The sequence below is a fragment of the Eucyclogobius newberryi genome, unplaced genomic scaffold (assembly GCF_026437365.1).
Source record: "Eucyclogobius newberryi isolate DKJ021-1_F unplaced genomic scaffold, fEucNew1.0.hap1 SCAF_16, whole genome shotgun sequence".
Classification (NCBI taxonomy): domain Eukaryota; kingdom Metazoa; phylum Chordata; class Actinopteri; order Gobiiformes; family Gobiidae; genus Eucyclogobius; species Eucyclogobius newberryi.
In genome coordinates this window covers 11,425,646-11,445,586 of record NW_027315790.1, presented here as the reverse complement: position 1 = coordinate 11,445,586, position 19,941 = coordinate 11,425,646, and the positions used below count along the sequence as shown (strand labels likewise).

Below are 19,941 nucleotides of genomic sequence, written 5' to 3'. Positions count from 1 at the left end.
CATCTCTCGCTCCTCTTTAATAATTGAGCTGATTCTGTCCAGCTTGTTAGGGAGAGGTACACAGAAGCCGCTTCACACTCTTCTATCTTGTCCACTCTCTCTCTATGCTCCTCATATATCACCTCTTTTTTCTCTTCTGACCCAACCGTTCTCTCTGTCCCTTCCCCCAGCTCCCTCGCTCCTCTCTTCCTTTGCAAATCCCTCCTGTTCTTTGACCTCTCACTTGCCTCTTGCTGCCCCCCACACACCAGCACCAGCACCACGTCCTCCCTGCCTGCCCTCCATCATCCTTCTCTGGGTCTCTCCACTCTATGCTGCCTCCTTCCTCCAGGAGGTGAGAGGTCGAAGCTCACTCTCTCCTGCCACTGTCAGACTTAAAACCAGTGGGAGTTTATGCCCATGCTATAGGTGAAGAAGGACTTCTTTTAAATGCTTCTCAAACTGTGGTTCGTACAATTCATCCTGCTCTAGTTTATAGGGTGCCGTTGTGTCTGCTTGTTTACGCTTAAATGAAATCATGTTGTCTTGTTTTTTTATGTGGCTGGAACTGTTGTCTTCAACATCTTGAATTCACCCATCTTGTAATTATATAGTCAATTGCAAGAAACTGACCATATATAATTTAATGAATAAGCTTCTTTGTATTTAATCTTATTTTGGTGCTAGTTAAAGGTGCACTATGTAACTTTTCTGGCAGGGGTTTAACACTTGAGCGTTTCACGGTATGGTTTTATACTTCTCTATTATGCTTTTCTTCAATTACTGGTATTTTTATGAAGTACTCTCTCCACAGATCTACACCTGGTAGCATCTGCTTGTCTCCATGGACATAAGTAAGTTCAATAACACTCTGTGGAACATTATAGGCATCACCATGGAGACAAGTGGGCTCTCGATCCAAAAAGTTATCTAGTGCACCTTTAAGTACAGCTTCTGTTTTTGTTCTGTCTTTGTTCATATTTGTATTTGTACTGGTTTAAAATGATTTAAAAATCTAATCTCTTTTTATGTTCTCAGTATCTATCTTATGACGGTCCAGTGGAGGTCACGCCCACCGTTTGGTTCTAGAAGTACATTTTCCATACATTTTTCCCATAGAGACTCAGAAAAAAAAATTGATATTGAATGTTTGAAAGCTGGTTTGAGGCTAATGTGGTAAGTAATGAGCGCAAGATGTATATTTTTATTTAAATCAGTTTGTGAAACTTTGAAAAACTGTAAGTTATTATGGACATAGTTACCACATAGCTGTTTAGCCTCCATAGAGCATTTGAACTCTAAAGATTTTTTTTTCTATATCCGATGGCAAACAATTATGTGAAATTTACTTCTGGAACTGCTGCGAACTTGGAAGTGGGCGGGACTGTTGAGCTCTATAAGGTTAGTACTTGAAAAAGGTGCATTCGGAATGAAAAAGCCACCGATAACTAGAAAATATGGAAAAAATAAATGTTGGTCTAGAAGCGGGAAAGGCAACTCCTCTTAAGTCAGTGGAGAAGGTTTTATGAATGTAGTGTGTGGGAGGCAACAGAATGAAACACACTAGCACAGCTTACACTAATGCTAAATGGGTGCTGTGTGTGTGGGTGCTGTGTGTGTGGGTGCTGTGTGTGTGGGAGAGGTGAGCCACGTTTACCTGCCTGCGGCAAAAGCCATTTCACTCCAGGTGACAATTAGATTAATAGAAGTCATAAAATGACAGGACCTCTCACTCCGAGGACAAAGTCAAGACTAATTATTTTTCCCATAGTACTTTGCAGACTGCACAAATTAAAAGTTGTAATAAGAGACCTTAAATCTTCAAAGGATGTCGTTCATCTTTTTGTGGTTAAAGGAAAACTATCTTGAAAATATTTTTTTTTTTAAAAACATGTGACAATTTGTTTACTCAGTTGTATTTTGATTGTTGGAGTAATCCTGTATTATCCGGCATTTGAGGCTTGTGCTCATAAAATGTCTGCTTTCACGTACCCCTATCCCCACCCTCAGGTCTGTACTTTGTTGTAATTATTCTAATAAATTCAGACTCTGGGTCATATAAGGCTCAAAAAATATGTTGCATTGCCATTTTTACAATAAGAACACTGTAAATACAAATCTGCTGCTTGTTACAGTGTAATTCCTCCACATGCCTTTAAACAGAAAGTTAATGGAACTGTTTCTATTATAAAACAGCCTTTGATCAATAAGGGTTTTTACAATGAACAAACTGTTGAATCATGATTTACTTTTGTAAAAAAAAAACAAAAAACATAATATGTCTTTTTGCTATATGGTCTCAAAAAATCTGTACAATTCTGTCATTCACGTTGTGAGAAACTTGACCTCTTCATAAGAAAAGCAATAACCAAAAACTAAAACATTATTATTATGAAAATTAATTTGATCTAAGTGTACATTTTTACTGTTACTGCCACTGAAGTCAACTAATTTAATCCCATCAACAAAGAAGAAACAATCAAGCTCTCACACATGTTAAATCATTTTGGAGCTGTTTAAAGTGTTCACCCAAAGCTGAATGCAGGAATTCATTCAACAGGTGCATGTACTACACCGAGAACTCACAAAATGTAATTAGACAATAGACTACGCATTTATATACGTGCGACATGTACATTTCTTTTTCCTTTTCTGTATAGCGTGAATACAAGTCGGTATGAGTCCATTATGTCTTTTCTATCACCATGACGACCTCCATATCAAGAGGACGTCTGACTATGGCAACCTCACATGCTGATAGGCAGAGAGTGAAAACAGGTGATTGGTTGAGCTGTCGGCTGTCATATCAGCAGGGTATATATTTGTGACACACAGCAGCTTGTCTGTGCCATCAGCCCACACGCCTACAAACTGCAGCAAGACACACAAAAGGTCCTGCACACCCTCAAAGTACACATGTGGGCCCGGGCACACAAGTCACACAAGAACACACTAGTACACTCTAGTACACACTCATACACACTAGTACACATTAGTACACACAATAGTACACAATAGTACACACAGGTACACACTAGTACACACTAGTACACAGACACACATCTCTGAGATGTGCTGTGTTAGGTGCACTGACCCTGCCAATGAGGACAGAGGAACATCAGCGGAACTACAAGGCCGTTGCTATGACAACTGGCCCCGCTCTCACAGGTAGCAGCACAATAGGCCTATAGCTGGGCCTGGGCCCACACCTAAAAATGTAACCTCAATATTATAAGTCTTCATTCTCTGTTTATCTCACACAAAGAACACAGAGAAAGTCTGACCGACAGCAGCAGGCGGCCAAGGTAAGGCCAGCTCCTTTTCATTCCGGCATTCAGGGTTGAAGTCATTATGTCCAAGTCCACTTGCCAACACAGGAACTTGGGCTTCACTGCAGACTATGTGAGAGTGAGACAGACAGATAGACAGACAGAGGAGCATTACTCTGCATACTAACAACACCTGCACTAAAGCAGCCCGTGCACGTCTCTGCGGGGGCCTTAAATACCCAACTGTCACTGCCCAGACACTAACTCTGCTCCTCTCCTTATGTCTCCTCCACTTTCTCTTCTGCCCCTTTTCTCCCTTTGTACACCCCCTCCAAACAGAGTATCTCAAACAAGAGCTGATAATCACCATCATGACTACAGCACTGCTGTTGCCACTGCAAGATGTGCCACTGCTGCTGTGTCCTGTAACATAGTGATTCAATCTCTACAGAGCCTCACAATGATACCTGTTCAGAGAACAGCCCTCACATGTCCAAATGGAGCGAGGCGCAGTCATGTGCTGGTATGTAAATGTATTAGTTAAGTCCCATTAAAGTCACATCAAAATATGAAGAGACAGATGTAAAGATGTGGCATAGGGCGCAGAATAAACCCGGCACCTTATTCTACGTCCATTTACTGAAACATGTCAGAGATATGTCTAACAGGTGGGGGCAGCCAGGGGCCACAGTGCGCGTTTACTGTATGCGTTTACTACATGCTGCATGCCCTCACTGAAGCGCATTTGTGCCCAAGTAGTAAGCACGCGGGGCTGTCTGTAAACGGCGCCGACGAGGTTAATGTAAAAGGGAAGACGTAGCCAGAGACACGCAGCACAACTGGCTGTGAGGACAGTACGCTAATTCCTTGTTGTATACACAAGACGCTGCATGTGCACTCACCACGAGACGCGGTGCAGCGCGGCTCCCGGTGCGGCTTCTGGTGCGGCTTCTGGTGCGGCTCCTGGAGCGGCGTGACAACCTCACCTCAGTCCGCTGATCGGCTCACGTCTCCGGGTCATGGAGCTGCCAGCGCCCAGCTCTCCTTCATCCGGACTGGAGACGCACTGGCCGGGCTGTCTGCTCTGCTACTGTCGCGCCAACAGATTAAAAAACGCTCAGACTGACTCCAGTTTCTTTCCACAAAAACAAACAAACAAAAGAAATGAAAAATGAAAAAAACGGGGAGAGAAAAGGATAATTCACAGTGTTGTGCCTGACTCGGGAGCTGACACGCGGGTGTTTAAAGCGCTCTGCTCCCTTGGGTGACAGACGCGGGACTCCCCTGTATCCGGGAGGCGAAGACCGTCCGCGCGCCTCTGCAATTCCAGCTCAATCTGTTGTGCGCCCAAGTCTCTGCTGTGCCTCACCAACGTGCCCACTTGTCAAAGCCATCCGGGTACCCGTAAGCAGCTATGCGGGAATTATGGGTAATGTAGTTTTATGACAGAGAACCGTTAACAAGACCGAAATTATTCTTGCAATGTTCATTTCTCTGATGACGCGGTCGCCATAGCGCGGTCATTGTCTGTATGACGCAGTATTTTAGGCTCAGCTGCTACTTTTCTCTTAAAATGAATGTGTATAAGTGAAAGATATTTAAACAAATTCATCTCAAATAGGTCCAATATTGGTTTGCTATTGAGTCAGTTTGCTGGCATTTGTTTACTAGGCTTACATACTAAGCAAAGCAATGCGACACACAAGCACCAAAACAAAAGGATACACCCTACAAAGATATCAGGTTTTTATTGCAATGATATCACAGATAAATCTTGGGATGAAAATTACATTCTCTTCTCTGTATATAATATAAGACTTTGACAATGCTTAAAATCCAAAAGCATGGATGTATAATCTATATGTCAAACATAGAAGAAAGCAATCTTTGGTTTGCAAAGATATTAACAGTTCATGCACAAATGTTGTATATGGTCACTGTCTTTCTGAATGTATGAAACATATTAAAGGCACATAGACAATCAGTAGTATAGCTTCATACATCATCAACTGAGTCAGAAGTTTGTTTGTTTTTTTCTTTATAAACTAATCCATATTTCCTTTAACAAAGAAATGAATGCTTTGAACATCTATGGTAGTCGAGGAGATCTTGTACCAACTTGCCTGCCCCCACCTCAACACAACCATCTACATCTTCTTTCAGTTTCCTGTTGTCATGGTTACAGAGTAAAGCATTTCTGCAAGGCCTGACCAGCAGAGCTCTGACTACTGTTCAACATGATGAAGATGTGTCTTGAGCGGTCTGCAGTGATCCATGGACAATTAACTATTAATCTGATATGTATATTGTTATATAGCCGTACAGTAAATCACAGACACAAGTATGATCAGTAGGAGGCCTGTTGCAATATAAAAGTCCATTTCAAAATGAGTCTATTTGTGTTGTGTGTCACAGGTTCTCTCCAGGCTGATACTGAGGCTCTGTAGCAGTGAAGTAATCCTCCAGGAAGGACTGCAGGTATTCAAAGGTGTGCCTCTCATCGGGCTCTCGCCTCCAGCACTGCAGCATCAGTTCGTGCAGCGAGGCAGGGCAGCCCGGGGCGCAGGGCATTCGGTACCCCCTCTCCACCTGCTCCAGCACCTCGCGGTTGTTCATGCCTACAGGGGGAAGAAAACAGAGGGATTGATGTAAAAAAGAAAAAGGGAAGAAGTAGTGAGCTCAGGATTAAAAAAAAATAATAATAATAATGTTTTAGGCCATGTGGTCTGAACAATTTTCAAATGTCTCCATAAATTTGAATAAAGCACTTAAGATTTATCTTTTAACATTGTGCTAATGAGCTATCTATGGCATAACAACAATATATAGCCAGTGTAACAAATACCACATGGTAGTTTATTTATTTTTTTAGATCACAAAATTACTAAAACACTGGGAAAATAAAGCTTTGGTTAAGAATGTTAGATCTGCAGGTGATTTGCACTGCAGTCTGGGAGTCATGTCCTTAACACACTTTTACTTTATAGTGTGCGTATTCTTTATTTCTGGAACATGAAAGTGTTCTCACATAATGTACTTGGATGTACAGAAACAGTTCTTTTCAGGGTGTGTGATTATAATGTACCTGGGTATGGCACGCGTCCCTTAGTGATAAGCTCAGTCAGGAGTATACCGAAGCTCCACACATCTGACTTGATGGTAAAGCGTCCATACAGCGCAGCTTCTGGAGCCGTCCACTTAATGGGAAACTTAGCCCCTGAAACCATGGCAACAAGTGCACATGAATACTCTTACAATTAGGACTAGTTATGTATAAAAATAAAACCACACATTCACAATTGTGACGTGAAAGGATCACATGGTGTTACCCTGTCGAGCTGTGTACTCATTGTCCTCAATGAGCCGAGCAAGGCCAAAGTCCGCAATCTTACACACCAGGTTGTCACCAACCAGGATGTTGGCAGCACGCAGGTCGCGGTGGATGTAGTTCATTCTTTCAATGTATGCCATTCCAGCTGCAATCTGCCAAACAGAGAAAGAGGGGTCCAGAGAGTTCACCTGTGTATCTTAGTCACTGTGTTAAGAACTCACTTGAGCAGCCATGTCCACCAGCTGAGGCAGTTTGAGACTCTGCCCCTCTCCGTCTTTTAAGAAGTCCAACAAACTTCCTGTATGCACAGAACATATTGTGGATCAGATGGATGCCTCATGCCTGTCATAAGAAACTGTTACCATTTGCACTACTGATTCACGTTTCATCACAGCATACATTAAAAAACAAATATTTCCTCATACAAAGCTGCCTCTTCGCCATTCTTGTTTCAAATATATGTGTTTATTAGAACAGATTTTAACCTTTTGCTTATCTGTTTGTCAGAGTATTGATGGAAAATGTCTGATGTCATGGGCCACCTCCACTGGGAGGTCAAAGAGCAAACTCAGAAACAGGAATTAAATTCCTTTGCTTGATTGGAATTCACTTTTTGTCTCTTGAGGGCTTTGTGCGGTTGAACTTGTGGTCTTTTAATTTACTAAAACGTTTCCCCTTGGGCCTAAAAACAGCTGCCAATTTTTTGCTTGCTTTCAGTATTTTATAAGGGCAGTAATAATTGTCTCACAAACTGTTTTAACGTATGATATCTGAAATGTATGCATAAATTATAACCACATCCAAATCCAACCACAGTAGTGAGTGTACAGTAGTGAGAGTCTGCCAGCTGGCCCGCTGCTGTACCTTGGCTCATGAACTCAGTGATAATGTAGATGGGCTCCTCTGAAACGACTGCATAAAGCTGCACCAGCTTGTCATGGCGCAGTCGCTTCATGATCTGAGCCTCCTCCAGGAAGGCCTCAGGGGACATGGTTCCTGGTTTCAGAGTCTTCACAGCCACCTTAGTGGTGCCATTCCACATACCTAACATACAGACAGGGACATTAAAACTCCAACACTAAAGGACCCTATAGACATTACGAAGCATTAGTGTAGGGACAATGCACACAGACTTCATAAATCTTGTATATTGCACAAGCAAACACAGTGAAATCATTAACCTCATGCATATTTATTCTATTGCTTGTGATCATGCACATGGCACAGTGATGTGAGAAAACATGGTGGTTTGACTGGTCTTACACTAAAGCCAGCTGCACCTGAGACATGGATTGGCCACAAGGAGAAACTCTGCACAGCTCAGAAGTACTGGAACATGGATGGACATAATGAACACAGTACATAATCTGGAATGGCTTACAAGAAAATACTTTATCAAAGCCAAAGCCAGACACTGAATGAGACAACACAGCAGACTGTAAGCCTGGAGAAGTTATCTGTCTCACCCATCCACACGTCCCCAAAACAGCCCTGTCCCAGCTTTCTCTGCATGGACAGTGTCTCCCTCGACACCTCCCAGGCGTCCCGCCCCAGGCCCATGGTGAGTGGGGTGGAGTTAGGACACGGCGTGGTCAGGAAATAGCACAGTCCATCATTAGTGCCTACCACAGGTGAAGAAAGACAGTGGAAGTAGGATGTGAAGTTAGGAGGGTAGGTGGAGTGGGGTAGGTGGAGTGACGGATCAGAAAAGATGGAAAAGAGAAGGGATGGGATGACAAAAATGTGAGGTGAGATGATGAACATGCACATGCAACAACAGCAGGAGGCAGGATAACACTAGGCACACCTGGCAGTCAAAACAACTTCATTTGGAGTCAACTATTCATGCATATTTTTGACTAACTAATTTGCTGCCACATGTGAACACAATTTGAATAGATATTTTGGATATTTAATCACGCATTTTCGATCGGTTAGACATGAAATAATTAACTGAACGAATAATAAAGAATAAGACTGTATCAGAAGTGTTTTATTCTTCCAGGTGTGCTCTCATTGTCCCTTCAGCCCACGGCTCACTATCACCAGTCTGAGTCCTACCCATCCAGACTTCTCCAAACTGGCCATTGCCCAGTTTTTTAATCAACTGCAGTGATTCTCGGGGAATCTCCCACATGTCCTTGGTCTTCACTGATAAGTCGGCCAGCTTAGGCATACCCCGCTTACAACTGCCAATCAGCCGGCAGCACAGGCCCGCTGCTCTCTCTGACGCAGAGAGAGAGAGAAACAGACAGACAAGGGGGGAAAGTGAAAAAGCAAAAAGAGGGCCGCAAACAAAGGTGAACAAATCAGGAGTTGGAGCTGACAAACTAAATAACATGAAGCACTAAAACATAAACACATACAGCACACAAGAAAGTGTAACAATAAAGAAAAATATCTTGCGGTTGACTTCACTTTTGCCTCACCCACACATTTGGAGGAAAGTCTACAATTATGAGTAAAACAGTGACAACAGAATCCCCCAATAGTTTTAGTGATTTTATGTAATTTTATGTCATTACTGTGTACGAAGCAATGAAGGATCACAATAACTGGAAATGACTTTACTTTACTTTACACAGCTGCATTATCCCAAAGTCAAGTTCAAAAGGTGAGTCGCTCTGGGTAAGTGCATTACCATTAACAGACACCAGGAGTCAGAGTTACACAAACAAACAGAAGAGGAAGTGCTAGGGAGTGCTATGAGTTTCACTGATACTCAAGTATAGAGACAGAAACTTTCCGAATGCAGAGTTGTAGACCTATTAAAAGAATAAAAATAGGTTTTTTACCAGTGTAGTGCTCGACCAGCTGTGGCACTGTGTCAAACTGTGATCTGGTGGTGATGTAATATCCCCCATTGTCCAGTTTGCGGATCTTATAGTGCTTGACGTGGTCTCCCTTTGTGTCGTCCCAGTCTCGGATGGACAGGGAGTAGGCACCTGGGAAAGAAAACAGAAGACGAGCTATCTTATGGCCATGTAATGAATGACTTAAAAACATCTATATTACAGTAAATGTGTATTTTTAAAAAGATGGACTAAGCATTTGTACATTTGTTAGACTTAGGTGGGAAAGTGGAAGTGAATATAGCAGCAGTTTTATTCAGAGGTAAGCTGTAATAGGTTGTAATCACAGCCTCTTACCCTTGGTGGTCTCACTCTCTCGGATGAGGAAAGTGCCCCTCTGGTTTCCATTGCCCAGCAGCTGTCTCTCTGCATCCTTCCTCCCCATCTTACCAAAATACCACCTGTCGCCATGACAACAACACACTGGTCACCATGGTAACCTCTGACCCCCCGACCCCAGACAACATGCCAATCATTTCAGGAGTGATTTGGGTGTAGCGTTTGTTGGCACTCACTCTTCGGCCTGAATGGAGTCTACCGGAGCCACGTAGTTGGACGGGATGTAACCCGAGTGTCCCGTGTCCAGCGAGCGCGCCTCCCACCAGTCGCCCTCTCTGCCAACACACACAGACGTTTGTTTAAAAGAGGCGCCGTGATGCAGGGAGTACTGAGGCATAGTCAACTTCAACAAGACGTGAGAGAAGCAACTGCAGCTCTTTTAAATAAAATAATAATACAATCTATGTTCCCTTGTTTCATGGTAGATTTTGAATACAAGCAAACAAACCAGGACAATGATCTTTTATGAAACAGAAAATACACTCGTACTAAACATGAATATACATTTTTACTCACGTGTTGTTGATAATCTGAAATTTCTCTCCTTTCTGAAAGGTGAGGTCATCTTCCGTGCGTGCATCATAGTCATACAGAGCAATGAAGAGAGTCACGCCACCACCTGCACAAGAAAACTGAATCAAAAATATGCTCTGAGTGGCTATTAATGTACCCGGAAGAAATGCACACGGACAGGGAGAGCATGCAAACACAACGCAGACAGGCCCCTTTCCGCCCGAGAGTTAAACTAGGACCTTCTTGCTGTGAAACAAGAGTGCTAACCGCTGCGCTACCGTGCCGTTACTAACATAATAACATAACCACAATAAAAGCAGAAAAGACGTGATCATTCCTGTTTATAGACACTGAGAACCTTGTTCTTTTCTTGTTTTTTACTGTGACACAGCTTGACCACTGGTAAATTGGTCTCTTTTGTTGTCATTTATAGGTACACTATGTAACATTTCTGGAGAATGGTGCGACACCTGCTTGTTTCCATGGAGATGTCATTGGACCTCTCCACAGCTCTCACCTGTAAAATGGCCTGGTGGCATCCCCTCCTAGTCTTTATGGTGAGAGATATGTTTCCAGGGAGAGGAATAACATCTCCAGCAAAAGTTACATAAAGCAGCTTTAAAATGACTATATATTTACTATATAACTGTCTTTCACAATAATCTTGTTATTGCGATATCAATTTTGAGTCACATTTTGTTTTTTGCAATGTTAACCGCTTCCCCCCGAAACATCAGAATTGAGCATCAAGACCTGCAGTGTGAACATTGCCCTGAAGCTGCAACTTAGACCTGCTCTGACCCCAACATCACGCATTTTGACCCACAAATATTCTCCAAACAACAAGGAGACAAATTATAATGTGAGTCATAGGAATGAAAGGATTCATCTGTGTCCTCATTTGACCTGAAAGAAGTCCTAAACGTATGTCTGACACCACGAGTTACAGCGGCTCTCGAGCGTGTGTCTGTTAGAATGTAAAGTGTTTCATACTGGTGATGCCTCCAGGTCGCTGTGGGATGTTGCTGCTGGGGAAGACTGTTCCACACGGGAAACCCTGGTTGAAGTCCGGGATGGTCTGAGTGGGGTCAGGACAGTATCGAGAGGTCAGGGATGACACGCCTCCGTCTGTGTTGCTAGGAGACAGCTCTGTAATAGCTGCTGTCTCAATTGCTGCTGCTGCTTCTTTAGCCGACTTCTTCTGCTTGCAACAGGCACACCCCATAATAACTGGCACCAAGACAGAGACTGCAAAATAACACACACATAAATGCTTGGTTATGTCTTTACAGAGGCGAGAAGTGACTAGAAGCAGCGCTAACGGTGGAATTTTAAAATAGACTTATGGTCATTCTCATTTCCTTTTTGCTATTTTAGTGTTGATTTGACATTTCACAGCATCCACATTGTCAACTTCAAAGCTTCTATCTGTTTAGTGACCCATGTGTGGCATGACACTTGGCTATAGTAACTTAGTATATGATTTAACTGTTGTGCCAAAAGACAGAATGCATGCAAATTATACAACGAGTGAGAAGAAGGTCAGAAGCAGGAGGAGTAGTTGGTACAAGCAGCAAGTAGAAGTAGAAGTAGCAGTAGTAACATTTTGCATAACCAGATTATAAGAGGTTATATGAGGGCACATCTGATTTGTTCACTTCACATGTAGCATTCCCACAAATTCAAGAGACTTGTCAAAGCAATTTGGAGTCCTAACCTGGGAACGTAGAACCACAGGAACAAACAGCAAAGAGAGAAGTTAAAATAAAAGTTAATTTCCCCCAAGCCACTTGTGGAAAAGGAAGTGGGTGTAAGACAAGTTCACTTTTCTCACCTGATGTTTTCCTCTGTCAAATCATCTGTCAATCAACATTTCCACTGAAAAAAAAAGGGAAGAGAGAGCAGAGGTGAGTGATGGCAGCGCCACGTCAGGGCAGTGAACCAGAGGAACCGTTTCAAAGGCACCAAAGCATGAAGAGGCGCTATAAAGGTGACGCGGTGAGACCGGCTACAGAAGAGGAAAGACAAAGAGAGATGTGAGGTTAGCCACTTCCCCTCTGCCTCTACAGTTTTGAGTGGGGTATTTCTAGTTGGCCTGTGTGAAAAAATGTGCGTGTGATTATTTCTGTGGCATGTTACAGACAGCCGCTATTACAAAAGATCTAAGATTGAGTTGATAGGAATCTATGTAACTCTGACTTCCAGTTTCATTGTTTTAAATAAAAAGAGTCTCCACCAAGCAGAGACTGGGGCCAAGAACGAAAGGAAAAAGCACACATAGGTTAGTAAAAAGCACACATAGGTTAGTAAAAAGCACACATAGGTTAGTAAAAAGCACACATAGGTTAGTAAAAAGCACACATAGGTTAGTAAAAAGCACACATAGGTTAGTATAATATAACACACTGAATGCATTTGCATCATCGGAACAATGATCAGTCCAAAAGCGTTCTAAACCCCATCAAATACCGACATATAGTTCAACAGAAGAATTATAGTTTATTTTTTGCCATAGATTTTGTCAAACTATCACCCTTGTTCCTCTCCTTGAACCGACACCTTAACGTGGTGGAGGGGTTTGAGCGCCCGAATGATCCCGGGAGCTATGTTGTTGGGGGCTTCAAGCCCCCAGTAGGGTCTCCCAAGGCAAACAGGTCCTAGGTCACGGGTCAGACAAAGATCGGTTCAGAAGCCCTTTATGATGACAACAAGAACAAGGCCGTTTACGTTGCCCGGATCGGCGTCACCAGGGCCCCATCCTGGAGCCAGGCCTGGGATGGGTGCTCGATGGCGAGCGCCTGGTGGGGCTTTCCCCACGGGGCCTGGCCGGGCACAGCCCGAAAGAGCGACGTGGGGCCGCCCTCCCATGGGCCCACCACCCGCAGGAGGATCCATAAGGGGCCGGTGCAGAGAGATCTGGGCGGCAGTCGACGGCAGGGGCCTCGGCGACCAGATCTCCAGACACAGAGAATAACTCTGGGGACATGGAATTCCACCTTGCTGGGGGGGAGGAGCCTGAGCTTGTGCGGAAGGTTGAGCGATACCGACTAGATATAGTCGGCCTCACCTCCACGCACAGTTTGGGCTCTGGAACCCATCTCCTCGAGAGGGGCTGGACGCTCCACTTCTCTGGTGTTGCCCGCGGGGAGAGGCGGCGGGCTGGTGTGGGCTTATAGCCCTTCAGCTCAGCCGCCAGGTGTTGGAGTTCACCCCGGTAGACGAGAGGGTTGCGTCCCTTCGCCTTCGGGTGGGGGACAGGTCTCTCACTGTTGTGGCAGTGCAGAGTACCCGGCCTTCTTGGAGTCCTTGGGAGGGGTACTGGACAGTGCACCGACCGGGGACTCCGTTGTTCTGCTGGGGGACTTCAACGCCCAGTGACACCTGGAGAGGGGTGATCGGGAAGAACGGCTTCTCCGATCTGAACCCAAGTGGTGTTCAGTTATTGGACCCCGAACCCGGTGGTGGACACCGGAAGTAAGAGATGCCGTCAGACTGAAGAAGGAGGCCTATCAGGCCACTCTGGCTTGTAGGTCTCCTAAGGTCATTGACGGGTATCGGCAGGCCAAGCTGGCCGCAGCTCGTACTGTCGCAGAGGCAAAATCCCGGGCCTGGGAGGAGTTCGGGGAGGCCATGGAGGAGGACTATTGGTTGGCCCCAAAGAAATTCTAGCAAGCCATCCGGCGCCTCAGGAGGGGGAAGCAGTACTTCACCAACACCGTTTACGGTGCAGGTGGAGACCTGCTGACCTCGACTGGGGATGTCGTCGGAAGGTGGAAGGAATACTTTGAGGACCTCCTTAATCCCTCAGTCACGTCTTCCGAAGAGGAAGCAGAGACCGGGGACTCAGGGGCTGGCCACAAGTCACTGAGGTTGTTCGCAAACTCCTCGGTGGCAGGGCTCCAGGGGTGGATGAGATCCGCCCTGAGTACCTAAAGTCTCTGGATGTTGTAGGACTGTCTTGGCTGACACATCTCTGTAACATCGCGTGGCGGTCGGGGACCGTGCCTCTGGACTGGCAGACCGGGGTGGTGGTCACTCTGTTTTAGAAGGGGGACCGGAGGGTGTGTTCCAACTACAGAGGGATCACACTCCTCAGCCTCCCGGGTAAGGTCTATTCCAAGGTACTTGAGAGGAGAATCCGACCGATAGTCGAACCTCGGATTCAGGAGGAGCAGAGTGGTTTTCGTCCCAGTCGTGGAACACTGGACCAGCTCTATGCTCTCCATCGGGTGCTCGAGGGTTCATGGGAGTTTGCCCAACCATTCCACATGTGCTTTGTGGATCTGGAGAAGGCTTTCGACCGTGTCCCTCGGGGTGTCCTTTGGGGGGTGCTCCGGGAGTACGGGGTCCGGGGCCCTTTGCTCAGGGCTGTCCGGTCCCTGTATGACCGGAGCAGGAGATGTGTTCGCATTGCCGGCAGTAAGTCAGACCTGTTCCCTGTGCATGTTGGACTCCGCCAGGGCTGCCCTTTGTCACCGGGTCTGTTCATAGTTTTTATGGACAGAATTTCTAGGTGCAGTCAGGGGTCGGAGGGTGTCCGGTTTGGGACCACAGGATCTCATCTCTGCTGTTTGCAGACAATGTTGTCCTGATGGCTCCATCAAACCCGGACCTGCAACATGCACTGGGACGGTTTGCAGCTGAGTGTGAAGCGGCTGGGATGAGAATCAGCACCTCCAAATCCGAGGACATGGAAAAAGGTGGCTTGCCCTCTCCAGGTGGGTGGGGAGTCCTTGCCCCAAGTGGAGGAGTTCAAGTATCTCGGGGTCTTGTTCACGAGTGAGGGAAGGATGGAGCGTGAGATTGACAGGTGGATCGGTGCAGCGGCTGCAACAATAATATTTTGGTGAAGAGGGAGCTGAGTCAAAAGGCAAAGCTCTCGATTTACCGGTCGGTCTACGTTCCTACCCTCACCTATGGTCATGAGCTTTGGGTAATGACTGAAAGGACAAGATCGTAGATCGATGAGTTTACTCCGCCGGGTGGATGGGCGCTCCCTTAGAGATAAGGTGAGGAGCTCGGCCACACGGGGGGAGCTTGGAGTAGAGCCGCTGCTCCTCCACGTCAAGAGGAGCCAGCTGAGGTGGCTCGGGCATCTGTTCCGGATGCCTCCTGGGCTCCTCCCTGGGGAGGTGTTCCGGGCATGTCCCACCGGCAAGAGGCCCCGGGGAAGACCCAGGACACGCTGGAGAGACTATGTCTCTCGGCTGGCCTGGGAACGGCTCGGGATCCCCCCCAGAGGAGTTGGAGGAAGTGTCTGTGGAGGAGGAAGTCTGGGAGTTCCTGGTTAGACTGCTGCCCCCGCGACCCGGCCCGGATAAAGCGGTAGAAAATGGATGGATGGATCACCCTTGTTTACCGGTCAAAATGTTAATGATAATAAGATGTTTGTTTTTAATGGCCCTGAATGAGTACCATGTTAGACAGAGAAATGGGGCAGCGAGTGGGGAGAGAGGTTTTGTGAGAAAATAGTTTGGTTGTTGTTGTTGTTGTTGCTGTTGAGGTTCGCTCTCACAGCACCATGGCGTTCCTTTTTGTGATACTACACTTATTATGTATTGTTATTATTGATGCCACGCCGAGACGCATAGCACATGTCAGAAGTCTTTGAAACGGACACATCGCCGATCAGCCCCCAGGGATTTAAACCTGCAACCTTACGGTGTAAAGGCCCACCAACGCCCCCCCACCCACCCCCCACCTACTAAGGAATGTGGAGGAAGTGAGTCACAGGAAGAACAATAAAAGTGACGGTGGCCAGGGACATAGCATCATTTAGAGTCAGCTTGAATTGGCCTGATGTTGCTCCGAATGTAAAGCAACGGTTCCGACGCAAAATCACGTGTTGATGACAGAGAACGGCTCTTTGGACGTGTGCGCACTTCTGCACCATCACGCACTTCTGCAATATCATGTACTTCTGCAATATCATGTACTTCTGCAATATCATGTACTTCTGCAACATCACGCACTTCTGCAACATCACGCACTTCTGCAACATCACGCACTTCTATATCACGCACTTCTGCAATATCACGCACTTCTATATCACGCACTTCTATATCACGCACTTCTATATCACGCACTTCTGCAATATCACGCACTTCTATATCACGCACTTCTGCAATATCACGCACTTCTATATCACGCACTTCTGCAATATCACTCACTTCTATATCACGCACTTCTGCAATATCACGCACTTCTATATCACGCACTTCTATATCACGCACTTCTATATCACGCACTTCTATATCACGCACTTCTATATCACGCACTTCTATATCACGCACTTCTGCAACATCACGCACTTCTATATCACGCACTTCTATATCACGCACTTCTATATCACGCACTTCTATATCACGCACTTCTATATCACGCACTTCTATATCACGCACTTCTGCAACATCACGCACTTCTGCAATATCACGCACTTCTATATCACGCACTTCTGCAACATCACGCACTTCTGCAATATCACGCACTTCTATATCACGCACTTCTGCAACATCACGCACTTCTGCAATAACACGCTGGCCATCGGGAAAGCTGCAGGATGTTAGCCATGTTTGAGTTTCCTGTCCGCCCTTCAGATGCCCCCCTCCCCCGGCCCCCTTTTCCTGGAAACTGAGGATAAAGCCACACAAACACACACACACACTCACAACCTAAAAAGCAGACGTCCTTTCATTCTCTTGGTGTTTGTTTGTTTGTTTGTTTGTTTTTTTGTCTAAACGTTCACATTCCTTCAGCCATGCACGATCCATATCTTGCTATGTGTTGGTCGATGATAATTCGGACACTAATACTGGAAATGTTTGCAGAGTGGTGTTGTCAGAAGTCAGTGTTCACGTGTCCAAAGAGCTGCGGGAATCCAGACGAGAAACAGGTTGAATAAAACAAAGGCTTACGGTAAATGAAAGGATGGTTTGTGGGGCCAGCCTTTGGCATAAATAGAACATATGTGTGAGCGGGTGTGCATGGCTTCAGGGAGGTTCGCACAGTTGAAATAGCACGCTTGAAGAAAGTTCCTTATTTGGTAGAAGTCAAGTCACAAAAACGCTGATCAGTTTTTTCATTTAAATGAATTGGGCAAAACCAAAATGCTTACATAATAAAAGAAAAGAAAAGGAAATTCTTTTGAGAGAGTTATATAAAAACTATGTGTTATAACCTCTATTGTGGCAAAGAGAAGCATGTGTTTGTATCAAGCCTTTCAAATACTGCACAGTTGGTTTCCTCAATTATAAGTATTATAACAGAGATATTATATTACAATTTACAATCTCTAACATCTTTAAAGAAATGAAATTGAATAAATGATAGAAAAGGTACACTATAAAATGACTCCACACAACATTTATCAAGTATAGTCGTGTTTTTTTTTTTACAATCTTAACGCTGAGATGAAGTAAAAGCTCAGTATCGTTCTACCTCGGAGTCTTCTGAGCCTCGTCTCTCAAAACAGACGTATAGTGGATAAAATGTACAGTAAATGTTATGCTAAACAATGTGAGGAAGCCTGTGCGGTGTGACCTACAACGGCGCACTGATGCCTGAGTCCAGTCTCCCACTCAAACCTCAGCACTCCAAAACTCACACGCACAAACATCCCGGGGACCCACCCTTTCCTGCACAACGGCCTGCAGATAAGCCGCCTTATCAGGGGAATTAGCTCAAGAGAACCAAAATATTCACAAACTCCTTCTCCTGCTCTCACACAAGCTTTACAGGGGATCTACTCATTTGTCAGACACTTTCCTCGCTCTCCTCTTCCTCGCCTGGTGCCTCTTGTCCGTGGTTCGGATTAGGAGGAAGCCCCCCCACAGGATGCAGGCCCCGTTTGGAGCGGGAATGATAGGACAATGGGAAGCAAGCTGTCACTGGAGCTGCACGGTCAGAATGCAGGAGAGGGGCGGAAGGGGTGCACCGCTGGAACAGTCACCGGGTGGTCCTGTTGCCAGATGATGTCACTGTGTTATCGTCCATAGACTTATTACACTGCCATAACACAATCATTAGAATGCCCCATGTTATGAACGATTGGCCACACTGGTTTAGCATACCTGACCATTCCACCATACATGTCTAAGCTTAAAGTGACGCCCCTTTCCTTCCCGCCTTGCACCATGGCTCAAGACAGGAACCGACCTTGCTATGAAACAGGAAGTGATGAGGTTTGGCCTTGGTCAGTCAGTCCGGTCTGGTTTTTTTATCTGCCCATTCTGCAATGTCCGACACTACTCCCACAAAGTCGTGGATTATTTGTGATTAAAGTCTGAAATTGAAAGGGCATCAGGTGCACAGTGTCAAAACCATCAATTGTGTCAAGGAAACAGGAAGAGCTAAAAGAAGGGAAGTAAATGATGCTTTCAGCCCAGCCTTTTCCTCAAGTTGGTTTCCTCAGATCACAAATGACACATTCAGGTGCCTAAATATCTTTCTTTTTCTGACAATCTTTTACTTCATATCCATTGTAGATTAGAGAAAAGAACAGAAAATGTAGAGATACTGATTACATGCCAATTTAAGAGCATATTTAACTGTTTATGCAGTTAACTAATGCGTTTCAACATTTCTGATTTCAACATGGCATCATCGGTGGTATGAGTCCACTTCAAACAACTTCTCACAAGCAACTTCTCTTACCAAACACTGAAGCAATTCTCACGTTCCTTAAACTTATTCTACAACAAAATCATGTGATCTGCTTGGGCGATTGTTAAAGTTCAATGTCTTGGCGAACATTTGCAGACATTGACCTAGAGAAGACTTTAAAGTAGTGTCAACGTGAGATGGATATAGTATATCAATTGTGATCAGAACAATCAGGTCAAAACGTTGTTAAAGTTTGAAAGGAGGCGACTTGTTAAAGCCATTTAACAAAGTTGTAATAAAGGAATACTTCTTACCATAAGTCTATGTCCAGGTGAAGGCAGGGCGCAGGAGGTGGTGAGCACCAGGGCACCAGGGCCAAACTGAGGTGTGAGGAGAGGACGCGCGCGCTGAGGTCCGCCCCAGAGGAACGCGCCCCTGAACACATTTCACATGAAGAATGATGCGAGCTACTCTGAACTCTGAACTCTCGCACCGCATTCATTTTCAGTACACGCAAAATATGGCAATAAAAGTTGGACATTTATAATCTGGTCATTTCAAATGACATTTTACAACAAACAATGCGACATTTACTTCACTTACTTCACTAACGCAGAGAAGATAGACAGTGATACAGGAAGGACAGAAGAGACGTGTGAAAAGATATAGGCGAAGTGTGAGCATTCAAAGCAATATCAAACGTGAAGGTCCTCAACAATGGTATAAAACACACTGGGTAAAATAATTCATTCAAACTAACAATCTTAGACCTATAGATCCATGTTTGGGACTGTGGGAAAACTGAGCTGCGGAGACACCGCATACCTCAAAGTCTTTGTCTACATCTAGTGGTGGAAGAGTGCAACTACAAGCACAACAAAAGAGTCCAAAACTATATTACTTTTTATTTAAATGAAGCAACGAAATGAATTCCAACTTAATAAACTACGACTTCTAGATTTAGTTAATTGGTACAACCTGCCTATGGATTACAGTACATGCTTATTCTACACTGTTCCTATATAAAGAAATAGCATCCCATACCAAAGAGACTAAT

General features: G+C 45.0%; 3 protein-coding genes across 7 annotated transcripts in view; 1 reads left to right on the top strand and 2 right to left on the bottom strand.

Moving 5' to 3' along the window:
- ahdc1 (AT hook, DNA binding motif, containing 1) overlaps positions 1–4,604 on the bottom strand; it is an 18,347-nt gene extending 13,743 nt beyond the window's left edge. For 2 of the 3 annotated variants that reach the window (XM_072447529.1, XM_072447530.1), the window contains exon 1: positions 4,235–4,604. The gene's annotated coding sequence lies outside the window, so the exon portion shown is untranslated. Of the gene's footprint in view, positions 1–4,150; positions 4,180–4,234 lie in introns of those variants that run through there. The other variant, XM_072447531.1, reaches the window with a different exon arrangement.
- gpr3 (G protein-coupled receptor 3) overlaps positions 1–19,941 on the top strand; it is a 116,473-nt gene that overhangs the window by 28,393 nt on the left and 68,139 nt on the right. The gene's annotated exons all lie outside the window — the stretch shown is intronic.
- Positions 4,981–19,249, bottom strand: yrk (Yes-related kinase). Of its 3 annotated transcripts, none has more exons than XM_072447526.1 (13): positions 19,199–19,249; positions 12,118–12,161; positions 11,277–11,531; positions 10,287–10,389; positions 9,947–10,045; positions 9,729–9,832; positions 9,375–9,524; positions 8,641–8,805; positions 7,444–7,623; positions 6,801–6,877; positions 6,578–6,731; positions 6,334–6,465; positions 4,981–5,866 (listed from the first exon to the last, which is right to left on the bottom strand). In XM_072447526.1, exons 3-13 carry the CDS (start codon positions 11,506–11,508, stop codon positions 5,658–5,660), a joined length of 1,605 nt encoding a protein of 534 aa, XP_072303627.1. In that variant the 5' UTR covers positions 11,509–11,531; positions 12,118–12,161; positions 19,199–19,249; the 3' UTR covers positions 4,981–5,657. The 3 variants fall into 3 exon arrangements, with proteins under 3 accessions (XP_072303627.1, XP_072303628.1, XP_072303629.1); XM_072447527.1 differs by lacking the exon at positions 8,641–8,805 and adding an exon at positions 8,046–8,201 and having other exon boundaries at positions 19,199–19,248; XM_072447528.1 differs by lacking the exon at positions 8,641–8,805 and having other exon boundaries at positions 19,199–19,248.

Coding starts and splice junctions, on each gene's coding strand:
- yrk (XM_072447526.1), bottom strand. CDS start 11,508: ATGGGGTGTGCCTGTTGCAAGCAGAAGAAGTCGGCTAAAGAAGCAGCA. Junction 9,525..9,728: donor AGAGAGTGAGACCACCAAGG/GTAAGAGGCTGT, acceptor TTTCTTTCCCAG/GTGCCTACTCCCTGTCCATC. Junction 5,867..6,333: donor GGGACGCGTGCCATACCCAG/GTACATTATAAT, acceptor TTCCCCCTGTAG/GCATGAACAACCGCGAGGTG.